The sequence below is a fragment of the Xiphophorus maculatus genome, chromosome 20 (assembly GCF_002775205.1).
Source record: "Xiphophorus maculatus strain JP 163 A chromosome 20, X_maculatus-5.0-male, whole genome shotgun sequence".
NCBI lineage: Eukaryota > Metazoa > Chordata > Actinopteri > Cyprinodontiformes > Poeciliidae > Xiphophorus > Xiphophorus maculatus.
Genome location: NC_036462.1, coordinates 18,360,244 through 18,380,453, shown reverse-complemented (window position 1 = coordinate 18,380,453; position 20,210 = coordinate 18,360,244). Strand labels below are relative to the sequence as shown.

At 36.4% G+C, this 20,210-nt stretch overlaps 1 protein-coding gene across 6 annotated transcripts; it reads right to left on the bottom strand.

Annotated features, from left to right (window-relative positions):
• Positions 1-238: 238 nt before the first annotated feature.
• Positions 239-19,677, bottom strand: slc25a20 (solute carrier family 25 member 20). Of its 6 annotated transcripts, XM_023324993.1 has the most exons (18): positions 19,566-19,677; positions 19,336-19,454; positions 18,279-18,371; positions 17,557-17,684; positions 17,385-17,475; positions 17,178-17,295; positions 15,739-15,811; positions 10,720-10,722; positions 7,715-7,962; positions 7,596-7,628; positions 6,189-6,328; positions 5,489-5,595; positions 4,378-4,531; positions 4,198-4,299; positions 4,039-4,113; positions 3,308-3,373; positions 3,085-3,223; positions 239-519 (listed from the first exon to the last, which is right to left on the bottom strand). In XM_023324993.1, the coding sequence occupies exons 2-18, from the start codon at positions 19,438-19,440 to the stop codon at positions 395-397; spliced, it is 1,800 nt and encodes a 599-aa protein (XP_023180761.1). In that variant the 5' UTR covers positions 19,441-19,454; positions 19,566-19,677; the 3' UTR covers positions 239-394. The 6 variants fall into 6 exon arrangements, with proteins under 6 accessions (XP_023180761.1, XP_023180758.1, XP_023180756.1 ...); XM_023324990.1 differs by lacking the exons at positions 10,720-10,722; positions 15,739-15,811; positions 17,178-17,295; ... (3 more) ...; positions 19,336-19,454; positions 19,566-19,677 and adding an exon at positions 11,165-11,236 and having other exon boundaries at positions 7,715-8,006; XM_023324988.1 differs by lacking the exons at positions 10,720-10,722; positions 15,739-15,811; positions 17,178-17,295; ... (3 more) ...; positions 19,336-19,454; positions 19,566-19,677 and adding an exon at positions 11,091-11,200 and having other exon boundaries at positions 7,715-8,006.
• Between the last annotated feature and the right edge of the window lie 533 nt (positions 19,678-20,210).

Below are 20,210 nucleotides of genomic sequence, written 5' to 3'. Positions count from 1 at the left end.
GTTGGAACTGATTTACAAAGGAAAGTTTAGATATTAAATATTACTTTGTGTCAGATTGGTAAAAAAAAAAAAAAAAAAAAAAAAAACTTTAAACAAGCGAGATGACTATTTTTATGGAAAGTGCCATGAAGAATATCCCAAATAACTTGCTTAAATATTTGTTTCAAAGGCTGATCTAGCATAAGAAATTGACGAATTCAAGTGTAAATATTTTAAATAAAGCCCAGCCTCACAGCCGTGGTTTCCATTCTATGTTTTATTTCGACGGTAAGACATTATCTTAATAGATTCACACACACAGAGAGAGACTAAAGGAGAACAGTTTGTGCACTAAATGCAGCGTCAGAAAGCGGCTACGTCATACTAGCGTTCACTCGCTGGTTCGGGTCCAGTCCTAGTGTTTCAAATCGTCACTGGAGCCGAACAGCGCCACCAGCTGGTCCTCGTACTGGGAGATGTTCCGCTTCATGATGTCCATGCAGGGACCCAGCAGGCGCTCAAAGGCCTGGATGTCGATCACTGAAAGACAATTTCAGTTTTAACCACCGAAATCACTGAAGTACAGGTGAAAAGTACAGTGTAGTAGAAATACTCCTAAAAGTACATTTTTACAGAAAAGTTACTCACGTAAATGTAATTGAACCCAACTCTGGATATGTTCACAGGCGGGCAGAGTAGCCAAAGATTATACTTCAGTAAAAGCGCCACTACTTTAACATATTTTAATAAAGTAAAAGTAAAAAGTAGCCATCCAAGAAATTACTGAATTAAGACTAAAAAACAGTATTTGGTAAAAAAAAAAAAAAAAAAAAAAAAAAAAAAAAGTCTATTGAAGTACTGATGAAATTATCAATAATTTAATAATTAAAAATTACACAACACTTAACAGAAATATAAAGTTAAGTGGAAATTTTGGTATTTTAATGACAATAATTCATATAAGTAACACAAAATGACAAAATCAGGAAAAAGAAAATGTTTCCAAATAACAGTAGTTTCTTTCAATAAAATAGTTATAAAATTTGAACTGCAGGTGTGTGTCTTTATCTGTTGACTTTGGTTTAAAGATGTTTGTTCTTCATTCAGTGGGTAGAAAATTTACTCAAGTAAGAGTAGAGATACTTAATAATAAAATTACTCAAGTAAAATAACAAAATACAGCGTAGTACAAATACTTATAAAAGTACATTTTTTACCAAAAAGTCACTCAAGTAAATGTAATTGAGTAAATGTACCTGGTTACTACCAAACTCTGAATATGCTTATGTGATATTTATTTTCCAATTATAAAACAAGCAACAGAAAACCATGATTATAAGGAGTAGTCTGGTGTTATTTAGTGAAAACGGGAGAATCCAGGTGAAAACATTTCTCTGTTTTTGTGTTGCTGTGATTGAGATGTTTTATTTTTTGACACGCGTTGTGACACGACTGCGCCTGGCTTTGCGGTGAGAGCGTTCGGTCCGGATGGAAGGTCAAAATCTAGAACAGATTTTGACCTTGATGAAACAGATTGATTTTGATTTGTCGGACGTTTTTCCCCCTCCCAGTTTTATGGATGACATTCAGCCTACAACGTTTGCTCTGTGACAAACTGAAAGGGAAGCTGTTTAAAATCAAATGCAAACACAAAAATAACCCCAGTCTAGAACAGTCTTGAAAACGTTCACATTAATGGGATTATATGTGATAAACCAACACAAAGTAGTATAAAAATATTTTACAGATAAAACTCATATTTTTTTCTTTTGGTTTTGTCTCTACTAGAGCATTTCTGAACAGATTGAATGATGAGAGTCTGTAAAGATGCATTTTGGAGTCTTGGCTTAGATTCTGTAATTAGATTCGGGTCTGGACTTTGACTGGACCATTCTAACATGCCATCTAAAATCTCAAGCATCTTTTTTTTGCAGGTTTTCTTCCAGAGTTGCTCAGTTTTCTATCCACTAAGACCAGCTCTCCTGTTTCTGCAGAGGAAAACGAATCCCACCTGCCTGCTTCACCATGAAGACAATCTGATTTCATCAAACGTTTTCCTCGCCTAAAGGTTTCATTTTGGTTCATGTGGCCAGGGAACCGATTTCATGTGTTCGCTGTGGCCCATCCATAGCAACAACCAGGTGCTTAATAAGATTTATCTATATGGCACCATTCACAGCTAAAAATAATCAAAGTGCTTTCCAGGAAAATTCAAGCAGTGCAGCGAATAAATAAACAATAAATCCAGATTTCAGAGTAACAGTACATAATTTAAAAACTGACTAAGATGTTTAAAGACTAGGATAATGTTTTATAACTTGACGTCCCTCCAACTTAATCCTTGACCTGTTTGCTGCATTCCTCAGCAAAGAGCAGTGAATTCATACTGAGGTTAAATCACACAGATCTACACTCAATGTATTTATGTGCGGGGTATGTCAAACTTTGTTTTAATTTTTATTTTTTGTTCCAAAATGTGGAAAACTTCACAATTATGTGGCACTTTGTGTTGGTACATCCCATAACATCCCACTAAAATACTCTGAAAAGTGGTCAAAAATGTGACTAAAGTTAAAATATAAAGTTCAAGAAGTATGCATGTTTGTGCACAGCAAGGTAAATAAATAAGTGTGTGATTGAAATGAAGCAATAAAAGAATAATAGAAATGTCAGTATGTAGAATTAGAAGGTTCAATAAAAAGAAATGACCGTTTTGAGATTTCACTAAAAACAGTTTAATTCAGAAATGAAAGCTCAACGTTTCATTTAGAGATTCAGTTAAAACTCCACCATGTAAAGAAAAGATGCAGATATCTACCAGTTTCTGTTGTGGAGCATCTGATTTCATTTTGGTTTACAAATTAAAAACGTTCACTAATGATGAATTTGAATCTTAAATATTTACATATATATTCTAAAGCACAATAATTTGCCTCCTCAGCTTTTGTTTTGCGTAGAAGATTAGAGGTACAATCTCCCAATTTCCTCCTAAAAATGAATTTATTGGACTGGATTTTCACTCAGAAACTAAAATCTCTAGAAATAATCCAGGTTTATAAGCATCCTACCTATTATGATAAAATAGATGTTTGGTGTTTTACGAACCTAAACATTTGGTTTCTCCCACAGCGTAGACGGACGCTGCGCGGGGTTTGTTGGTGACCAGCGCCAGCTCTCCAAAGTATTGCCCCCTGGAGCAACGAGCCACTTCCACCTCTGTGTTGTCCTGCTTCCCCGCCTTCGTCTGCAGGAAACACAGAAACACGTCAGGCTGCAGGACTGCTTGTCCTCAAAGCAGACTGAAGATAAATATGGAAAATGTAGTTACTTTGGTTTTGATCAGTATCTTCACCTCCCCTGATTCCACAATGTAGAAACAGTCAGCTTTGTCGCCCTGCAGTAAAGGAGGACAATCTGTCATAAAGGTATTTAAAATATTGAAACTGATTTAAAACACAAAATCTCGCCAAAATTCTTGTTCAAAATTCTAGTTTTGTATTGCAAATATATTACTACACTTGAAAAAAGACAAAACTGCCTTACAGGTAACTTTTCAGCAAGATCTAGGAGCTTGTTTTAAGTCAATAATTCCTTAGTAGTGATGAAAAAGTGCTAGTTTCACTGACAGATTATTTCACTGATTATCATGGGGAAGGTGTTTTGATCTGAGCAAAAACACAAAATCTCACCAAATTATTTTTGGCCTAGTTTTTGATCTAATTTATAGTAAAGTTAAAATAAGACAAAACTACCTTACAGGTAACTTTTCTGCAACACAGAGGAGCTTGTTTTAAGTCAGTAAGTCCTTAGTAGTGATAAAAAAGTGTTAGTTTCACTGACAGGTTATTTCACTGATAATAAGAGATTTTTCCCTTGTTATCAGTGAAATAATCTGCTAGTGGATCTAGAACTTTATCATCAATATTAAGGAATTATTGACTTAAAACAAGCTCCTAGATCTTGCAGAAATATTACTTGTAAGTTGGTTTTGTCTTATTTCAGGTGTAATATTTGCGATACAAAACCAGACCAGAGTACTTGGTAAAATGTTTGTTGTACCTGTGCTATGATGCGATCTCCATTGCTGAACGTTCGCGCTCCTAAAACGTCAACGATCTTCATCCTCTCAGAGAGCTGAGGTGAAGGAGGAGGACATCATTTATGCCCGATAAATTTGTTGATGCATCTTTATGGGAAGATTGTTTGCTAGCGACAAACCTCGAGGCAGTTCAGGAGAGGCACACACTCGATGAAGGCCTCGTACGTCCTCCTCTTCTTGGCGTTGTTTTTCACAATCAGCCTGTGAAACGTGGCTCGATCCTGTCGGGTCAGAAACAGCCTGGTGTGTAACGGAGCATCAGGTGCCTCCGTCAGACCGAAGCGGCGCGGTTCACTCACCAGGCCCCACAGAGCGCCCTCCTCTGTCGCTACGATGGTGGCGGCTCTCGGCGTGTTGTACATGAGGGCCAGCTCCCCAAAGCTGCCCTTGTTGTTGTACTTTCCCACACACACGTTCACGCCGTCCTTCGCCACGAAGATGTCGTACACACCTCTGGGATGAGAAGAAAGCGGTACGGAAGAGGATTGGTGCCACCAAAAAAATCTTCAACAAAATTCTGACTTCTTTTCTCAGAATTCTGATATTTTTTCTCAGAATTTAGATTTTTTTTTTTCTCAGAAATCAGATATTTTTTTTTCTCAGAATTTTGATTTTCTTTTTTTGATTTTGACTTTTTGCTCAGAATTCTAATTTTTACTAAGAATTCTGACATTTTCTCAGAATTTTGAAAAATTTTTTCAGAATTCTGACATTTTCTCAGAATTTTGAATTTTTTTTCAGAATTCAGATTTTTTTCACCTCAGAATTCTGATTTTTTTAAAATTATTATTATTATTTTGATTTTTTTGCTCAGAATTTGGACCCTTTTTCTCAGAATTCTGATATTTTTTTCTCAGAATTGAAATTTTTCTCAATTTTTTTTTTCTCAGAATTCTCAAAAATCAGATCTTTTATTCTCGGAATTCAGGGTTTTTTTTCCCCTCAGAATTTAGATTTTTTTTTCAAAATTCTGACTTTTTCTCAGAATTCTGAAAATATTTCTATTCAGAATTCTGATTTTTTTTTTCTCCAAAATGTTGATGTTTTGCTCAGAAATCAATTTTTTTTCCTCAGAGTTCTGACTTCTAATTGTGTTTCCATCCATGTCAACATTAATATCCAAGCATTCTTAGGTGTACGTCAATTATGGTGTTAGTATTATTTTGAAAATAATCACATAACTGTTTCTTCCTTGTAGGATTTGTAAAGGTGCAGTGATTGGTAAATTTGAGTTTTAAGACTAAATTTGCCTAATAGTGCATAAACTACTTTAAAAAATTTTGATTCTGGGGGGGGGAATCACAATTCTGAGATTAATGTCTGAATTTTTGAAAATTTATGTCAACATTAATATCCAAGCATTCAAATTTATGCATGTCAAATATATATATTTTAAAATCTCTTACTCACTTGTCTATGACGTAGAAATTATCCCCGTCGTCTCCCTGGTCGATGATGTGGTCCTGAGGTTTGACCAAAACCTCAAACATGGCGTCCAGAACTTCAGAGAATTGTTCCTGATGGACAATAAGCAAAATGTAAAAAGATTTTTCAGCAATTTTTACTGCCAAGCTTTATCTAAGATGGTGTGTCTCTCTTAAATGCTAAAATGCGAGGAGTCTTCGACAACACGAGGCCTCAAAAATAGACACACAAGCAGGATAAAGACTGATGGCAACTTTTAAAGTGTTTTAATATATTAATAATAACAGCGAGTGAGTTCAGAGGAAGGAAAAACTTTGTTTTCTCCATCAATGTGTTTTACAGTAAGTCCAGATCATACAGTAAGCCACATTTACACCCTGTGGTTTAAAAATGAACCAAATCACTTCTGAAGAGCCGGAGATCTTTAAAATGTTTGCTGCTGCTGCTGTTTGAATAGATCTTCACAATCCTCTTCACTCTTTCCCAGCCATATGAAATGAGTCTTGAAAAGATTTTTAACCTGCAACAGTGATTTAGTAACACCTGGCTCTGACATGTTCAGGAGAAAATGTCACGTTTACCTCACATGGGTGTTGCCTCAGCTTGTTTAACCTTTAATCAAATCCTCTCTGAGCCATTTGCGATACCGATGTGAACGCTGATCTCAGTTTATTTTTATGTTTACCTTCTCCAGAGTCTTGAACAGCAGAATGTCCTTGCACGCGTCCTGAAGCCGTTGGCGCTGCTCTTCTGTCTTGGGATGCACGACCTGAGGCTCGGTGTTGTCGTCCGCATCGTCATCAGGGTCATAAGCTTCTGCACAAACTGCAGAGGAACAGACATGCTTGTTTTGACGTTTTGTCCTCCCCACAGCCTGTCTACTGATCACTGGCCTCAATCAAACAATTAGGAGAAACTCTGGAGAACCAGTTTCCTCATATGGTGACCCTAAAATGCTGTAAGAGTAAAACAACGACTGCCAGACTAAGAAATTTAATTTCTAACCCTTTAAATGCTCCTGTTTTAGTCCCCATCACCACAAAAAGATGATTTTCATTCACCCACATGTGCAAATTTAATGTGGAGAATGTAATTTATGTCTGAGGGTGTAAGGAATTGGCAGCGACATTGATTCAGATTAATTTTTATTTTTTGTCATTTACAACTAAATTTTTCTATCAGGGTTGAAAATATACAAGAAATATTCTTTAAAGATTTCTCAAAGAGTCAATATTTACAAACCTATTTCTTAAAATAAATACATTTTCCATCTTCAGTCCGCAAGATACAAATCAGCTGTTTAATCATTTTTATTAGTTTTAAACCCCTTATTCTTCAGTTTTAGCAATTTAACTTTAATAAGTCATACAAAGTTATTAAAATGTCTATTTTTCTATCCCATATATGCAAACTGGTACATTTACAGAACATAACGTTGTAATTTAGTAGAAGATGATGTCGTGAAATGGAAATAAGAATAGGCTAAATCTGGTGCAAATCATCTTTTCTTTTTTTTTTGTTGCACATTATCCCTACTAACACAAAGCAATAAACCATTTTAAGGGGTTTCAACATCAGAGAACATAAAACATCTAAAGTCAAATTATAATGTATTAAAAAAATGCAATTTGAATAAGAGTCAATATCACAGAAACTGCTGAATGGCTCAGATCGCTCTGTTCAGTTTAAAAGGAATAGAAAAAATGCATGAAAAATTTAAATTTGCTTCAAAACACAAAACCTGGAAACTGCACTTGCATCAACAGAGTAAAAAAAATGAATTCAAAAATCACAAACATGAATCCAGGAATAGTTAGGTCAGTTGTAATGTTGTTTACATGACTTCATGATTCATTATATTTGTTGTTTATCTGTTCCAGTGTTTAAATGTCCATTAGAATTTAAAGTTTATTGATCATCGAGAATGTCTTCTTGTATTTTTATGCCATTATTACTAGTACATTACTTGAAAATGGTCTCAAAACAATATTATCGTTTATCGCAATACGTTCCGGGACAATTTATCGTCCAGGCAAAGTTGCCATGGTGACAGGCCTGGAAAAGTTGATGAACAGTGCTGCTGTTCACTGACCTGCGACTCTGCGACTTCTCCCAGTCCTGGCCTCTGAAGAGAGGGCAAAAGGTTAATGTAGCAAACTTTGACTATTCCACACAACCACAGCGTCTGTTAAGTGATGGTGGGACACTCACTGGGAGCCTCCTTCACCTCCTCATCTTCGTCGTTTTCGTTAGATTTGTTTGACGCCGTCTCAAGCGTGACCTCCTTGGCGGCGGGCTTGCTGCTGTTCTTCCTGGCTTGCTGCTCGTTCTTTTGTTTCTCCAGGATTCGTGTGAAATGCTGCACGGCGAACTCCACCAGGTTGGGAGGCCTGCGGCGCAGCACCTCCACCGTGTAGCCCTGCAGCAGCTCCTTCAGGCCGGCCGGGATCTCCACGTTACTCATGATTGCAGCGGCGGGTCAGAGGCTGCGCTGGTTCGACACCTGGGCAAATAAAAAACAAAAACTTCTAGCAGAAGTTAATCTCCTCAGAGCTCAACTTGCTGAAATATGTCAGCAGGTTTGAACCATCAGCACAGAAACCAGTGACTCCTCCTCCTCTAAATCTCTGCACTTTATCGATTCCTTTATTTAGCACAGCCTGCCGGCAAATATCGACCAGCGCTGCCCGCATCATCTGTAATTAAAGGCTGTTCAATGGATTATGTGTCAGAACTTCATGATTTGGAAAAGAGGTGCGCTTTTAACTGCTTAAATGACACCAAGTGATTTATAAAAGTAAATAAAATCGAACAGAAAATCACTGCGCCTCAAAACTTTAAAGATGTCAGCAGCAGTCACACAAAAAAAATCAACACATTTGCGTTTTTTGCAGACTAAGATTTCTAGATATGAAGTTGTTTTTTAAGTGCAAGTATGAACATTTCCTAAAGAGATCACACATTTTGCTTCAGCATATCTAAATCCTTAATTTGTGGAGTTCTCAAATTATTATTTAAAATATGTTCACCACAAACGGTGCTGAATGAAAACCTTGTAAGTAAATCAGATGTCCTTTGTTTCACTGCAAAAGTACAAAATCTTAGATTATTTTGATCTAGTTTCTAGTGCAAAAATCTTTGCCCACTTGAAATAACTTTTCAGCCCGATGTAAATCTTGCTTTAAGTAAATAATTTCTGTGGATATGTTGTGTTTGTTGATGAAGTCTTTGGGTCAAATGCTTTTAAAGAGATTTTAGAGAACTGCAGTAATAATGACCTGCAGTTACAGATGGAGGTCAATAGATCACCAATGTCATGTTTTAGAAATTAATAAAATGAAAAGTAAAATAGTTTCTGCATCTTTAAACAGCCAAGTGGTTTGACCTGTCAGCCATTGTTAAGCTAACAGTGTAGCATTATACTTTTAAATTAGCTTGGAAAGCTACATTTTCATCTGGCATTGGTCCTATTATTCTAGCTGAAATATTTAAAAATTTATCTTTGGTAAAAAAATTTAAAAAAAGCCGCTTTCTTACCTCTAAGTTGTTATATAATTTTTAAAAATAAAGTTGTAACACCCAGCTTTCAGCCCTGACATCCACCATGTGGGGTTCGAGGGAATGGCTAAATAAATAATGAAGGAATCACAAGACTCTTCCTAACCTCCTGACTGCGAAGGCAAAAAAAAAAAAAAACTGTCTTTGAACACAGCAGGATTGTTGAAAATCTGGAGCTTTCACATCAGTTCATCTCCACCCAGGCTGGATGCAGAAGAGAGCAGCCATTCTAAGATTTCTAAAAAATATCAAAAACGTCCGAAAACTGGGTGGAAACACAGACCCCTCCCTGACCCCAGTGAAGGTTTGTTCTGGTTCTGATGGCGGCCCAGTAACTATAAAATGACATCGGAAAGAGATTTGAAAACAGAATATCTGTACAGATGAACCAAAAGCCAAATTTTCCGTTTTGGGATTTTGGAAATTAGCTCCAAAGATGGAAGACAGATTTATTTGACCCGACAACTTTCAACTTTCACTAGCATGATAATGAGAAGTTCTGATCAGGAGACAGCATCATGATCGGGGAACCTTTTCATTCTGGTTGTGCTGAATCGTCAGCCTGTTTCTGATAGAAACTTCCTGAAGTGATTGGATCTGTAATTTGATCAGTGGCGGTCCCAAAGAGGGCCACGGGGGGCCACAGGGGCCCAGAGACTCACGTTCAGTTCATACAGAGGCATCACTTCAATCAAGACATAAATGTAAAATATATATATTAGTGCTGTCAAATGATTTTTAAAAAATCTGATTAATCAGACTCTAGCGTTGTGATTAGTTGCTGTGCTTCACTTTGGAAGCTAGAAATGTAAAAATTTACATGTTTTCAAAAGATGAAAATAAAAGAACAAATATATTAGTTTTCCAGGTTTTCATATTCAGGAAAGGAAGAATGTTGTTTGAAACATAATTTAGGAATGTGGACTACAAACTGGTTGTACTTTGGTGGAAGATTAATTTATCGTTACAAAAACTACGCTGCATCCTACCTTGATTTTATCCAAATGTTCATCACGACGATTTTAAAGCGAAATTTGATTACAGCAGTCCGACTCTGCTCACTCATCTTTTCACTCGCAGTTTTGTTTTGTACAAGACCAAGGTGACCCTCCGCAGGAGAGAGAGTCAAAATAGATAATGTGTGAAATAGTAATGCGATTAATCTGCATTATGTAATATTAACACATTACACTTTTTAGATTAATCGCATACTTTAACGTCGCCACTGCTCCTCTGAAATCCCTTAAACTGCTGTGAATTAATGAAGACAAACTTTAATGTCAGACTGGAGAGAAAGTAAAGCAGCTGAAGCAACTTTTCCACCAGCCGGCTGGAAACATTCACACAAACGTTTTAATTTGACTAATCCTCCTAAATGTGAAAATGCTGCTTTCAATAAACTGGCCACTATACTTGTTTTATTTATTCAGATTATAATCCAGCGGCTGAAATATAAATACTTGTAGCTTTTTGGACAAGTCTACAGTACCCACAAGTTGCAAAACATCCTAGAATATTTTTGTGAATATTTGTGTATATTTGAGTCTTTATGCATATTTTGACCCTGAGTGGATAAAAGAAAGAATCACGGATAAACTCAAACTTGTGCAGCTAGTTCTTGATTTCAAAAATGAAGTTTTAAGCTTCACAATTATTACAGCCTGGCAGAAATGGTTAAAAAATTATTAAAAGACACAAAAGATAATTAATGCCACCTTCACACAGATATATATAGCTCATCAAGATTTTAAGAAAGAAATGCAAAATTATTTTAAGAGGAACTCAGAAAAACTATTTCTTCCTAAAGCTGCTTCTCTCTCTCTGTCTTTTATGTTTTTCTTTTCAAATAAAATAATAAAAATAATTGAAACACTTCAGTTTTTGTGCTAAATTATCACAGGAAGCAATCGAAAACGAAAGCTAAAAGAGTGAAATTAAATTCAAGATGTTTCACATCATTTTTACAAACTTTAAACACATTTCCTTCAAAGACAAAAATGCCAGTAGAATAAGAGATTTAAGACCAAACCTTCAAAATTAGACTGTCCAGAGTCAGTCGGTCGGTGTCCAGCATGTTTTAGTTCATTTCCTGGTTCAACTCACCTGGTGGCTCCTTATCGGGCCTCTGCAGAACTTTGACCCGCTGAGCAGATAGTTGGACCGTTTTAATCTGCCGGGTTGGAGCATCTGAAGCTGGCAGGAGACCAATGCTGAGGACAGCCATCATTTAAAGCGGCAGTACCTAAGTTTATAAAAACTTTGTTTTTTTTTTGTTTATTTACGCATTTGTTAAAACTGTCATTAAGTTGTGACAGCAGAATGTGAGTAAAATAATCAAGCTCCTCTGCCTGCTCCAAAAACCTGCAACTCGGTCAACAACAATCAGAGCCAGTAGGAGGATTTTAGCGCTCTCAATCATCCTCATGTGTGCGTTACTCGGACCCTTCCACATTTTCTCTGCTGCGCTACAGCGGGTTCACCTCAACCTAGCCTGTCGTGAACACTAAAGCTAGTTAGCATCACCACCGATGACAACGGATAAACTGTTTTCCTGATAGAGTCAGTTGTTTCTCTGCCATTAGCACTTTAAGCAGCACATACCCAAGGACGATTGACAGCACTATGACTCTCCTCTGATTGGTTGTTTTTGAGCGGTGCATTGTTGCAGACTGTGAGGAGGCAGAAGAGCTTGATATTTTCACAGATTATGTTTCATTTTTTACTTTTTCAACATATTGTTTGAACAAAAATGTAAAAAAAATATGCTTTTATAAAAGTTACATACTACAGCTTTATGGCAAAAGTTTTTGATTTTTGTCTCCCAGTTCTGCAGAATTAAAGTCATTTAAAGCTGCAAATATTACATAACCTTTTGAAAAAAATTTTTTTTATATAAATATCTTCTGTAGGTAGTGTTTGTTTTTTTTAAAGCTACAGTTTCTGTTTTTAGATTTTAAAATAAAGTAAAGAAAGAGTAGGATTAGCATGTTTTCTCCTGTGGGATTGTTGATATTTTAGAAAAATTATACAAAAAAATAACAGTTCCTAAACTAATAAACAGAAGAAAAGAAAAATCTAAAAAATATATTTTGTGACATCCTATTGTGAAAATTCAATAAAATAATTCCATAAAGATCACTTTTTTTATAGCATTTTAATTCTAGTTATTAAGAGCTGAAGGTTGGGAGTCTAAAATAAAATAAATCCATTGAAGATTTTTAAAACCTGCAGAATATGTGATGCAAATTTTAATTTTTTATATTTTTTCTAAATATTACCCCCAAATTTAAGCATTTACACTATTTTTTTTTTTACCTTTTAGAAAACTAATAAAGAAATTTTATTTGTCTTATTCGCATCACAGCAGATTAAAACTTTTTAAAAGACTGTTTAGGAAGCTTGTGTGATGAGATTTTTTTACTCTGGCTTCAAACAAGGAGACAAATGTGAAGAAAGAAGCAGCACTATGGATTTTCTTAAAGATGGATCTGTTTTATAGCTTCTTTACATGCCGACATGTTATTTTCATTCATTCATTCATTCTTATTGTAGTTGCCATCACATTTTCACATTAGACAGACGGCGTGAAGTGTTGACAGAGTGAAGGAGACGTGTGGCAGACTGAAGGCGCTGGCAGACACCAAGACACACCTGAAACGTTCCCCTGCTACCTGCAGCTAAGAAGAGGTAAGGCACCACATGTTCGTTTCACTCCCTTTCTAGTTAAAAAAAACAAACAAAACAATAAAACAACAGAGACTGAAAGGAGCGAGAACATTCGAACTCTCTCTGTTTATGCGTGTGAAGCGGCACCGTTGGGAGTCGAGCCGCCGCCTCAGCAGGTCTGAACCGTTCCTCTGCAGCACCAACAAAAACAATCAAGTAATTTACTGGAAATCTGATAAAAATCTCTTCGTTTCACATGATTCTCTCTGTGTGAGAGAGAGAGATTATTCCTGGTGTTCCCAGAGGAAACCCCTCGGGGGGCGACATCACAGGTTCGGAGCTAACCAGTTCAGAAACTTCATCGCCAACTCGAATCCCAGGAAGCAGGCCTAAGGAGAAGGAAGAAAGACACAGTTTGTTCAGAGCAATGACAAAAAACATCAACCAACATGTCAGTAATGCTCGATAAAATGGGCATAAATGTGGTTAAATGCAGGAATTTATATGTTTTTATGTCTCAAACACTGAAGCATTTTTCTGAGTTTTCTAGACCTCGACTTACACTCTGTTGTTCCAGTTACTTTTTAAAGACTTTTTCTTCTTTTTTTGTTTTTTTTTTATTATTCAGAGTGGTTATACTAACAGCTTAGTGTGCTAAGCATTTCTATATAGATCTTAAATAAGCTCATTAAAAGAGTAGCTCTGTCCTAGGATGACCCTAAAATTTGTATTAAACTTGTTTTTACGTTTCAAGCAGAAAACACGTTTTTCTGAAAACGTTTAAATGTTGACAAAAGTAATTTATGTTCACAGCTTTAGACATCAAACTACGAAAGTGTGTAATTAAAAATGGGGAAATATTCCTAAAAACTCTGATTTGTGACATATTTATTAGATTAATCAATAACTTTGTTGCTTATGTTGATTAAACCAAGATGGTTCAATATAATCACTGGATCAATGTGGCTCAAACAGAGACTTCTACAAAAACAAATGTTTAAAAATAAACTCATTTTTATTGCAGAGGCAAAGCCTCAAATTCAGGAGCTTTATCTTGTTAAAACTAGAAAACTTATTAAAACAAGAAAGTTTCTCATTATAACAAGTTTTTTTTATGACATACCACTCCTGAATGCATTTCTGAGCTCTGGGATTAAAACACTTCTGCAGCCTTGATTATAAAGATTTAAAGATTTGTTTTAACTTTATAATCATTTTTGTAGGTAAAAATATGAGCAAACTTAAAAAAGACATGACAGATTATGACCCTTGATTAAATCACAACAAGATTTAGTGACTTTGTACTGGTGGATAATTTTAAGAAACGTAGATTATTATAAGACAATATTTCCTTACTGCAGACTACTGATAGATCAAAGAAAATTACTTTAAAGGACGACTTGGGCAAATAGCACCTGCTAGTGATGCATATTTTTACAGGTTTAGCTGTAATAATATTAATTCCTGAGGAAATTATCAGCTCTAATGTTCTTCCGTACAGCAGCTGTTTTACAGCCAAACAAATATTAATAAAGACGTTCAAAGCCTCTCTGTGCTTCACTGCACTAATCTGAAAACCAAACTTCAACCTAAATTCATCACCAACATTTGAATTATCCAACAAGCGACTGCCTACATGTCCACGACTTTGTCTTTTCATGACCTTCTACATCTCCAGATGTTCATCCAGCTGCTTGAAGCCTTTTTACAGCTTTATTAAGCTGAAGATCAAAGCATGGAGACTCACTGCGTTTGCAGGGAAAGCTCTGAGCATGACGGCGTTGAAGCCTTTGTACAGAGAGCCGATGCCTTCCTCTCGGACCAGTTCCCGCAGAACGTCTCTGAAACCGTTGGGATACTTTCCTTCAGGAGCTGATGGAGGGAGAGAGGGGAAGAGATTTGAGGTTCGCCGTGATGCGGCGTGAGATTCCTCTGAAATAAACACCTGGGTTTTTATTAAAGAGGCAGCTTTTCCCCTCAATAAATAAAATTCAAGCATTTTCAAGGTATGCTCTCAAACTTTTCCAGCACCACATTTTGGAGAGAAAAAACAATATAAATTTATTTTTTTTAAAAAGAAAAAGACAATTTGATTTCACTTTTATAACATTTACTGCTGTTATTAATCTCCTGTGATAGTACTCTAATTCTATAACAGGGATGAGGCAAACTAAAATATGACAAATGTTTATGTTTTGAAAGAAAATAGAAATAATTTTGATAATTGTATCCAACCTAAAACAAAAATAAACTGAGTCTAAGTGGATGAATAGAAGCAACATTAAGCACCTGGATAATCTGGATACTTGAATATTCTGAGAAAACAAATTCCCTCACTCTGTTTTCTTCTTCCATATTTTCCATGATCTAATTCTCTAGTTTTCCAGAGAGTAGGAATGCTGTCCGATCAACAATAAAACGAGATTTCCCAGTAAATCAAACATGGACCGTCCCGGGCCAGGCCCAAGCTGGCTGGGCTGGGGTTGCCAGGTAACAGAGCAGCGTCCATCGATTATGACTTCTCAATCGGGAAGGTTTTTGAAAGAGCAGACACCAAAAAACATCAACTAGAAAACAGCTAGATGTTTTTTTTGAGCACTTGGCCTGTTTTTAGAAGCAGTTGAGACCCAAATGGAAGAATAAAAACATGCAAAATGTGAGTTTTGCATAATTTCTTAAGAAAAAAGATGTAACAGAAAATTCAATGTTATATTATATGTCATACTGAAGTTCGATGTGGACATGAGCACAGAGGACAACCACCTGAACGGATAACATTCATATTCTGAAAGAGAAGAACGTCTGAATGTTACGTTTGAAGAAGAAAACCTGTTTGGAAGCGAGACTTGAGGACGTCGGGGGGGATCGCAACGGCCCAGTTGAAGATCCCGGCCATCCCTCCGGCGAACAGAACGCTGGGGATGCTGAGCTCGTTGTGGCTGCGGAGAGAAGACAGCTCGTCTTTCTGCCCGGAGAACTTCCTGTGAGGAAGAGGAAGAGGAAGTCCTCACCTTTTCCCTGCAGGTGTGAGGAGGTTCTTCAGCCACTCGTAAGACATGAAGTACATGCCGCTCGCTGGGACATCTGGGAAAAAAAAAGTAAAGAAGAGAGTAACATAACCCTAAAATTCTCTGATATGATTTTCCAATCACCTTACAGTCAAATCACTATTTTAAAAGCAAGTTATTTATGACATAATTTAATAGTGACATAAGTGCATTTCAATAAATCTGAATATCCTCAAAAAGGCAGTTTGAGTAAAGAGTTAAATTCTTTACGCTCAGAAATGTATTTTAAGCATTTATTTCATTAAGGCTGCAGTCTTCCCCCAAAACATACAATTTATATTTTAAAAATCTTCTTTATTGGTCTTTGGTCTTATGTGATGTTGTAATTTTCAACTAAGATAACTAAGTCTCAAAATTTATCACTGAGTGAATTTTCACTTTTTCAATAAAATAACTGAATCCTCAGTTTATCTGCATGAATCTGTATTAAATCCAACGGCTGGAATACATGCAAACAATCAAGCCTGTCGCAATAATCAATGAACAAATTGATCTCATGATAAATTAAAATGAGCTCAATAACTTCCAATAATTTGAAGGAAAATTTTGTTTACAGAGACTTTTTAATCCATTTTATTTATAGTTTCAACTGTGTGTGTGTTTTTTTTCTAGTTTTGTTTTACTTATTGTTTTTGATTGTTGCATTTTATTTTTAATTTTTAAATATCCTCCAGTTCCAGTGTTGAGCTTTCTTTACAAAATTAAAGTTTATTGGTTTTTGAGAGGATGAACATGTATTATTAAGCTGTTATCAATATACAACTCGGAAATTGTCTCAAAACAACAATCTTTACAATTTATCATCCAGCAAAACTAGTTATTGTGACAGACCTACCAGCAACTCGTTAAGTAATGCAACTCTACGGGACAAATAGCTGATTTAACAGTGGTGGCTGGTGTTATTCAAAGCATGCGATAAAGATAAGAGGCCTCCAAAGATCCAAAGTCCAAACTGCACTCTGAGGATTGTTACTCTGACACAATGTCTCAAGTTTCTGAGGACTGAGCTGCTTAGATGGGTTTTTGCTGGACTACATTGTCCATAAGTTGCTAATTCAGCCTCAAATCCACAGCAGGAGCTGCAGAGATGTGTTGTGTTTAAATTATTAAGCTATAAACTGAAACAGAGCTGTCATTTCTTCTTGACAGATGAGTGTTTCTCCCATCACTCCAACCAAACAAGTTGAAACTCTGAGCCTAAGTTTGCAGATAAGTAAAGATAAGTTTCAGAACCTCGCCCGCGGAAACTGGACACTCCCGTTTCAGATCCCAGCCATGCTCGACCCAATTCCCAATTAACCTGGGTTTTTTATAATCTTTTAAATCTTTTCATATTATAAATGTGGAAATAAAATCAGAGCGTAATCCAAGTGAGGACGAACCTCTCATGAGGGTCAGAGCTGTGCCTTTGTAAATTCCTCGGATCCCAGACTCTTTGTACAGCTGCTTAACACAGTCCATCGGCCCTGCATACTTCACCTCTCCTGACGATGCCTGAATCTGGAAACTCACACAAAACCTTACTTTAGCCCACATCACTAAACATCATGTTCGAGGTTTGAATCCAGGTCTTAGGAACAGGAACGGACCTGTAGGAGACATTTGATGCGCTCTCCAGGAGTCATGATGGCTGTGGTGAAAACGCCCGATAACATCCCAGCAGCAAACAGCTGTGGATACCTGGAGGAGAGCAGAAGAAGATGAGGAAGAGCTGCTAGCTGTGGAGTGAACACAACCAGCTCAGGTGAATCAGTCACCTACGTAAGGATATCGTCAGGCGTCCTCTGTTGTAGCTTCTTGCCCAGTCCGAACCCAAAGAAACAGACGGCAAACATGGGCGTGACGCCGATTATTGGGGCTGCCATTCCTTTATAGAGTCCTTTCACACCCTGTGAGGAAACATCAGCATGAGGAGTAAGGACACCTAATTTATTATAATTTATTAACACTACAATATCAAATTCTAAAAAAAATTTTAATGTCTGTTTTTTTAAAATTACTCAATTACCCAATGTATCAGAGTTTTTTTTTTTTATTTTGTTGGTTTGCTCTCTTATATCAGATATGATATAACATTCAAACTCTGGCTCTAAATGATTAACTCTATGACATCAAATGTATCATTTATTTATCCCAAATTGTGACACTTGTTTAACAAAATACATCTGAAGAATTAAAAAAACTCCACAGCGTAGAGTAACTGGAGAGCAGATATGTTGCTCAGTGTATTTTACTTTTTTTTTTTATTAAAATGTAAACCCATGGGGAATTTTTTTTTTGTCTTACTATATATTTCTCCAAAAACCTAATGTATCAATTACAATACAAACAAATTGGAAAATCGTATTGATGTTTCAAAATTTTGGGGGTTTTTTTGTTATGTAAAAGCATTTAGATAACAGTTTAATTACAAAAATCAGATTTAAAAAAAAATATTTGTATTGGGCTTTGAAGGGTAAATGAAAATAAGTCTGCATGCTAACCTCTTTGGCTAAGGTCTTTTTAAAGCAATCCAAGGTTCCAGCATATAAGAGGCTCTCTCCGGGTTTTGGTTTAGGTTGAGTTTGTAGGCGCACCTGAGAGGAAAGAAGAACATGAATGAATGAATGAATGAATGAATGAATGAATGAATGAATGAATGAATGAATGAATGAATGAATGAATGAATGAATGAACGAACGAACTTTATTAATCCTGGGGGGAAAATTGACATTTCAGTGTCTGTCCAAAGAACAACAACAAAAAACAAACAAACAAACAAGTAAACAACATAAGGCATTGGTAAACGGGTGCCTGAGGCTGCAGCCCTTTGTTAGATGAGAAATACATATTTTTCTATCATACAAGAAAAGTATCATTGCAAAAAAAATCTCTTAGTTTCTGCAGTTCTAAGAGTTTAATAACGGCTAAGCTTAGGAAACTTTATGCATGCACCTTGTTAAGGTGTCCCTAAATAAGCATCTGGTGAGAGTTTATTGTACTTGGAGATGAAGGAGATTTTATGTGTATAGTATCGTAGCACCTATCAGCAGAAATGTTCAGATTATCAACTGAACGATGCATCTCAAGTCTTTTTTAATTTTGTAAATGTGTGACCTTTAGACAGTCTTCATCAGCTACAAACACTGTTTTTTGTACCCTATTCCACCAACATTAAAAACTTTAAGTGATGAACTTAGTGAGCACTTATTCAGTCGCGAAATTCTGATCAAATCCACTTCAAGGAATCTGAATTAATCTGCCTTTTGTTAAATTCAGTCAAACTCCCACATAATTAATGTATGAGACTGAATGAGGTTTCAGGCTTGGCCAGCTCAAGGTGTTGATCTGGTCACATCCCACTTTTCATGCGACCTTTCTATCTGAGCAGCAGAAATCATGCGGCATCTTGAATCTGGGTCAAAGGTTTGCAGCAGGACTGAGACGCTGCAGCCTGTTTTGTGTTTATAGTCAGCCTCTGCTGAACCCGGATGCTCTTTGTTGATCGTTTCCCCAGGTAAAGCGGTGACAAACCCACACACAACATTTAGCAGTGTTTACTTTGATGGTGTCCAGCGGATGCCCGGCGAAAACCAGGCAAACGCCTCCGAAACCTCCAGCGAAGAAGTTCTTCATCGGGCTGATCGGCTGCGGCTGTTTGGCCATTTTTACTTCCCGCTCTGCGGAGGGAGAGAGTGAGACAAAAACACGACAAAATGTCGCTGCTGGAGGCTTAGATGAGACACAGGGACACGATGAGAGACAATTATAAAGTCCAGACAACACCTCACCTGCTCTACTTTCCCTCTGAGAGAACCGATGAAGGGCTCCTGCTGTCACTGCGGTCTGAAGGACCTTTAACCCACTTTAGCCGGAATGCTTTAACTGCGACACAACCGTTTGGTACGAACATCTGTATCGTCCGGGTGGAATCTTTCAGCTGTCTTACAATGTAGATAAATGTATTTTTTTTTATATTTAATATTCCTTCTCATTATATATTTATAATATATTATTTATTATCAATAGCGTAAAAAGTAAAAAAACAAACAAAGAACTTAACCAATAATCATAGCAGCAGTAAACATACAGAATATACAAATACGTTTTTGTTTGTATTTATTACATTATCATAACGGTAAAGTTGATCAAAACCGGTTTATTTATTCTTGTAATGTATTTTGTTTAGTCAACAAGTTATTTTCTCCTGACTTTTTACTGCCATTCGTTGTGTTTTCTTCCTCTTCCTGACGGTTGGTGGTTACTATAGTAACCACTAATAGTTACTATAGTTACTATAGTAACCACTAAAAGTTTTTCAGTTATCTGTAACTGTGGTGTGTCTTAGGATCAGATCAGCTGTGTGTTTTCTTTACAATTATCATACTGTATTTGACATGTATTTTAGATATATTTGATTATATACAGAGCATTGT